The sequence below is a fragment of the Montipora capricornis genome, chromosome 10 (assembly GCF_036669925.1).
Source record: "Montipora capricornis isolate CH-2021 chromosome 10, ASM3666992v2, whole genome shotgun sequence".
NCBI lineage: Eukaryota > Metazoa > Cnidaria > Anthozoa > Scleractinia > Acroporidae > Montipora > Montipora capricornis.
In genome coordinates, this window is record NC_090892.1 from 15,227,163 (window position 1) to 15,233,625 (window position 6,463).

General features: G+C 40.8%; 1 protein-coding gene and 1 pseudogene across 1 annotated transcript; one reads left to right on the plus strand and one right to left on the minus strand.

Annotated features, from left to right (window-relative positions):
* Positions 1-3,875: 3,875 nt before the first annotated feature.
* Positions 3,876-4,801, plus strand: LOC138019604 (uncharacterized). The gene has a single exon (XM_068866463.1). It carries the CDS (start codon positions 4,141-4,143, stop codon positions 4,741-4,743), a length of 603 nt encoding a protein of 200 aa, XP_068722564.1. The 5' UTR covers positions 3,876-4,140; the 3' UTR covers positions 4,744-4,801.
* Positions 4,802-4,888: 87 nt separating this feature from the next.
* Positions 4,889-6,463, minus strand: part of LOC138019603 (uncharacterized) — a 1,814-nt pseudogene continuing 239 nt past the window's right edge.

The window sequence follows — 6,463 nt, forward strand, 5'->3', positions numbered from 1 at the left end:
CTCGCCCTGCGACTGACAACAAATACCCATGTTTGTCAAGCTAAGAATGCACTCTTTGGTTTCGCTCAAGCCAAGATTGTCGAACATAGCTAACGCTTTTTCATACAGCTTCATAGACTTGCGCTTGTCTTCCTCTGATCCCAAACTCTTCTCACCATGGAAAAGGTAAAAATCCCCGAGCCCTCTATACACCGAGGCAGTCAACACATGTTCCCCGAGAACCTGTTGATAAATGTCTAGTGCTTCATTGAATTGTGCCTCTGCCTTGAAGCGTTCATCGCGACGATTGTGTTGTGCTCCAGCAAACAAAGTTATTGCTTTCTGTGCAGGCATGCCATCCACCGACGAATGTTCCTTGCATATCTCGAGACAAAAGTGGTATTGTTCTTTTGCTTCATCGAGCTTCCCTTGTTCGGCAAGAAAACGCGCAATATTGTTTTGAAAAAATGCTTCTGCTAGCTTATCGTTGTCAAATTCCAATGAATTTTGAGAATGTACCTTTGTGGCCTTTAGCACATACTCCTCGTACTTAGTTAGATCTCCCGCATTTCTGCTTTCATGTCCAAGGAGACACAAAAGCATCACTATCTTGCTTGCTGATTGCTTGCTGGATGTCAACAATTTACAAGAAACTTCGAGAAACTGCACGTAAACAGTTGGAAGAAGAATCTTTCCCAAATACAAATACCTGTATAGTAAAGATATTGGAGAAGCCTCCTTCAGCATTGCCACATCTGGATCATTGTTACTTAATCCACGAATACACGCCTTAATAAAATACTCAAAGTTATGTCTATCTTTGTTAAAGAGTGTTATAGACTCTTTACAGGTGTCTTTGCTCCAGTACAAATTAGCATTATCATCAAGGCAAGAAATGAAGTGAGAACAAGCCGCTCTTCTTCCTTGATTAACGGTTTCGATGCCTTCGTCCATTTTCTTCAGAAATGCTTGGATGAGTGGATGGATTTGATATCTCATTAACGTTGGCTGCTCGACGAGCGAGCGGTTGTTCAAGGAACGAAGAAGTAATATTGCTTTGACAGTCGAACATTTCGTGGCGTTGCAAATGATGTATTTGGCAGCTTTGGGACTGAATGAGCCAGGAAAGGCAGACAGAACAATCAGGGCGATCTGTTCAGTTTTGGTCAAAAGGTCAAAGGAAGTCTTGATTGCTTTTTCGACAGAATTGTCATCATTTTCGTCCTCTCGAAGCACTTCTAATGGCTTCTCCTCGAGAAGTTTTATCAGTTCCTCCTCTGTACAGTATGAAAGTAAGGAACCAACGATGCAGAGCGCCAGAGGCACACAACCACAGAGTTCAACCAGTTTTTTTGTTTTGCAGAGGTCTTTCTTAAGAGATCGCGAAACAATTATTTTCATGGACTCGTCAAGAGATAAAGGTTTCAATCTCACTTCAGTCATCTTCAAGCTAGAATCCTTGAATACCCGTCGCGATGTAACTACAAAAGTTACCTTCTGTCTCGATAAGGTTCTCATGTCAAATAAAATGCTTGTAAATTTCGTTCGCTCGTCTGACTGGAGAACATCATCTGCATTATCCAAAACGAAAGTGACATTCTCCATTTGTTGCTTGCCCCAGTTTAGCAGCCAATGTTGAGGATTCTCTGGTGGCTGAAAGTGGTTTGTGCTACAAGCAAGAATCATTGAGGTTGCTACATCGAACACCGTTGTTTTCGATTTAAGAGGACAGAACAAAACTGTATTTCTGTACGGCTGATTGGCCAATTCGTGGGCCACTTTGTTGGCCACGGTAGTCTTTCCAAACCCTGGCCCTCCAGTAATCACAACAACAGCTGCTTGTGCTTGTCCAGGTTGGACAGCTCCAGTGATTTCCCGTATCTCCTGCGAACGACCGAAGATTGGAACTTCATCTGGAAGACAGCTTCCAAGTCCATCTGTAGTCCATTTTTGCACTTCCGCTTTGACACGGTCCTCGGTATGGTGATCAATGGGTTCATTCTTGAGATGATTAATTTCATTCTGGTCGAACCCCAAGGCTGTCAGTGAGCTGGGGATTTTATGCCATTTGTCATTAAACTCTGCATTGCGGATGCCAGTAGAAATGCTGTGACACAGTTCATTTCTGAAGTATTTTATTCGGACAATGTGTGCTTCTCGACTGAGATCAGCGTCGCCTGGCAAATCGTTCCATCCTGTTGCTGGTCTCGCCAAATTACAAATTTCCCGAAGCAGCAAATGCAAAAGAGTGATATCAAATGTTTTGGAATCTGGTGGATCACCTGAAGGAGGATACAGTGCTTCCCACTGCCTATCAAAAATTGCACGTCTTGACTTCAGACACTGTAGCGTTGTAGAGTTGATTCTCAGCGCGGCTTGTAGTGTTGGAGCTGGATGAATGGAGTCAAACAACGTGCGTAAAGCGTGCGTTCCTCCGTCAATCAGTAACCGTGCCAGTCTTGTGCCATTTGTTTTTTCTTCAGATGCTTCGAGGATCGTTGCCATCGTTAATCCAGATCTGAGAGCTTCGTTTTCGATATCAACTTTACTTTTGATTTTACGAATCCATGATTTGGAAGATCCACTAAGATCCGCTTTCTAAGATGACTTTCTCATGTCTAAAAACGCTCACTCCTGGACCAAAAAGTCTTAGGTTTTCAAAACAAACGACTATCTGTTTCTTGGTGCAACAGATCACGCTAAAAAGTGCACTTTCGTCGGAAAGGTAAGATAAAAACACTCCGACCTCACATGATGCGTGGTAATATTGTGCACTGATATCAATAACCCAGTTCGGAGTTTCAAAAAACACGTGCGCGCGTCGGGATAAAATCAAGCATATGTTAAAAATACAAAAGATTTTGAATGCAAATTTCTGCAATCAATTTCCATAACAAAAGATGCTTGTTTTTATCCCGACACGCGGACGTGTTTTTTTGAAACTCCGAACTGGCTTATTTCCACGTCTCTTATGCAAATTTATGTTTAAAAAAATGATAACGTGTAAACAACAACGTCATACCCCTTTCGTTATTTTAAGACACAACACAACACTCTTTAAATTTAAAAACATGTTTCGACAGAAACTTCTGTCATCTTCAGTTTAAATTACAAAGTACAGAGTTGAATATATAGTGTGAACCAAAATGCTAATTAACTGTAAGGAAACATGACAATGTAAAAGATTACAAAGAAAGTTTTAAATTAACATTTATGCTCCCAACCCAAGAACAGCAAAAATTACACAGAGGCAAGTTTGTGGGATAAAGGGGTTGGGGGACAAAGTGCTCCAGAAAAAATAACTACTCGCACAGGTCAAGTCTACAAACTAACCCTATCCAAGTAAGGGTGCTAAGGCTAAAGGAGAGGAAAATCCTCTCAGAGAGGGGGCCATACTCCCCAAACTCTCTCCGGGGGTCGTAATCCCCGCTAGAGAGGTCCTTATATCCTATCCTAGTTAGCTGAAGGAGAAGTTAATCCTCTCCAGAGAGGGGTCATAATCCCCCAATCCTCTCCAAGGGGTCAAGATCCCCAATGAAAGAGGTCCTTATCCTAAAAGATTTTCACCTAGTTGCTATGGTAACAATGTTATAAAGCTGCACTGGGGTCCGGTACCCCAGAATAGAAGAAATAAGTGAGTCTATGGGACAAAGGGTGACCTGTATGGGAGCACTTCATCCCCAAAAATACACACAGTGTATTCCCCAAGACAAGCCACAAACAAGCTTGATATTTAACCCATCGATTCTTGCACACTTGTTGACAGAGCCTACAAGATCAACAACACTTGGTTGGGTTTTCACGAGGACATCACGAAGCTTACCAAAATCCTTCAGAAGAATCTTTTTCCAGTCCATCTAGTTGAAAATATTATTAATTGCTACCTCACACTTACTTGCCATGGCTGTAATCCCCCGGCTTCCATCTCTGACACTATACGTACCTTTTACTTTAAAGGAGAACTGAAGCCAAAATTCAATACTTTTTTATATTGTAGTCTAAGACATGTAAAATCAAGTTTCGGTGGTTATTTGTGTCTGTTGCGTTTCTTTTCTTCGATAATTTGGTTTAAAGTTGAGTTTTTCCCGCTTTTTGAGCTGAAACATTGTGGGCTCGTAATTATTGTCAGCGGGCTTGTAGCAGTAAGTTGTGACGTATGACATGACAACCATTCCATCCAGGGAAAAAAATGAGTTATGTGCACCATCTTCTTTTTCTGAGTTTACGTCTTGCAGAACTGTCATTGATTGTACCGATGTGGAGATTGCAGCCCCGGGGTTAATGAGTCAGCAAAATGCTACCTATTCAAGCTACAGGGGCATGATCTCTTTCAAAGTAATTGTTGGGGTTGCACCAAATGCAGTAATAACGTTTGTTAGCAAATTGTACCCTGGGTCTATTTCTGATAAAGCCATAGTACAACAGTCAGGTCTGTTGAACCATCTTGTTGCAGGGGACATGGTTTTAGCCGACAAAGGCTTCCTTATTCAGGACATTTTGCAAAAAGATGTTTCTCTCAACATTCCACCTTTTTTGAATAATGGTGTTCTCACTGAAAGTGAAGCAAAGAAAACAAAATCCATTGCTAGAGCAAGGATCCATGTAGAGAGGGCAAATGCAAGGTTAAAGGATTTTAAAATTTTAACTTTCATACCATATTATTTAAGATGTTATACTGATGTTATTTTTCAGTTATGTGCTGCACTGGTTAATTTACAATTTCCACTTATCAAAGAGGGGTGTGAGGGAACAGAGTTTGAGTAATCTAAGTACATGTTTGCCTGTTATCAGTAAACAAAAATCATGGTCATTGTATGGCAGTTCTGAGTCAATCGAATTACCTTTCTTCAATTATGTGCATGCTACTAAACACATAAACACAGCCATAAACAATTAGTCAGGATATCACTATTATTGCAAGACATTTAATAGTAAACCTTATTTTATTTTTCTTCGTACAAAATTATAAAGGTTAAACAACTTGCACTCTTGACTCTTTGCTACGCAAATTTACAATCTTATTTTTTATCTCTTAAAAATTTAGTCCAATAGCCCAATACATTTCCCAAATCTCTGCTGGGGCAATGGTTACACTGCATGACAATGGTGGAAAAAAGTTACAGCCTGAAAGAGTTCAACCAATACTCTTAAGAAGGTAGCCTTATGCATGTCTGAAAAAAAAATTACACTGCACCTTCCACTATTTTGGGAAAAATATGTTTAAAATAAAATTCTTTCAAGATTGGAATATTTGCATCCCAGGTTTCATCTTGCTCTATTGTGACAACAGCCACATCCTTAGAAGTCCAAACCACGAAATAACAAAACTTTCTCCTTGTAAAAAACATTTCACCCTGTACCTGGTCCCAGTAGACGTGGTCCTTCATTGAAGTAGCAATGGCCTCCTCAATTGATAGGTTTCTTTCAGTGTAAGGGCACTTAGCTTCTAGGATGGTTTCATGGTCTACAATTCCATCAGGAGAAGCTCCAAGGATTCCTGAGGCATCCAACCAAATGCCAGTTTCCTGGACGGTTTTCCCAGTCAACACAGTGAATGCTTTGAGTGCTTCCTGTTCATTGTTCACACCCCACTGCACAGCCTTAGCCCCAGACAAATCATATTCACCAAGAAGACGCTTCAAGAGAGACTGAGTGACCCATTTGGCCTTCAAAACGCAACCAAAGTTGCTTGCTGTTAATCTGCCCCTTCTCGTTAAATGCCAAGTTGGGTTGTTTCTCTGTCCAATTGTAATGTCTCTTATTTTAAAAATGTACTCATCTGGAATCTTTGCCTGTCTTACTAAGCAATCAATTTGTTTGCTGCGATCCTTGTGTTTTAAGAAACTCCTCGGAGTAAATGATATCCTCTATTGTCGGAATGGGAAGTTTACTGACAGTAGCTGGTTCAGGGCTCATAAGCCAACAAAGGCCAGTAAACCTCCCATACTCCTTTAGGTCCCTGTAAAGGGCAGACCGATCAGACTGGGTAGGGTTTCTTGACAAACAGGAATACTGTTTTGTTGGAGGGAACATTTCTTCGACGGCTTGCCAAGAGAGTGGTGTGCTTGCTTTGGGTTTCTTCCACTTGCATTCAACATCATCTGTTCGGCCGTTCGGCTGAGGTTGTAGATGCCATGAATGAAAAGTGCAGCCCCATGGCTGCACTTAAACTTCCCCCTTGGACACACACTCACTTGATCTTATGGCATTCTCACTATTTAAGTAAACCTAGGAAATCAGAAAAAACGACGCTTATGAGCATGAAAAGCAACTTTCAAATACTTCTAATAAAGACTCCAAACAAAAGAACAATTCCTTGCATCGAACAAACTAACACATCAATGTACATCGAACGAACTTAACAACAAAGTATATCAATGGCAAAGTTTCCGCATCTACTTATTCCACAATTGAATTATTACGGAAAAGAACTGCTATCAACCTAAAAATCTCACTGAGAAGCATTTCAAAGCAGGAAATAAAT

What these genes read in the sequence shown, in the direction of transcription:
- LOC138019604 (XM_068866463.1), top strand. Translation starts at nt 4,141, where the DNA reads ATGACAACCATTCCATCCAGGGAAAAAAATGAGTTATGTGCACCATCT.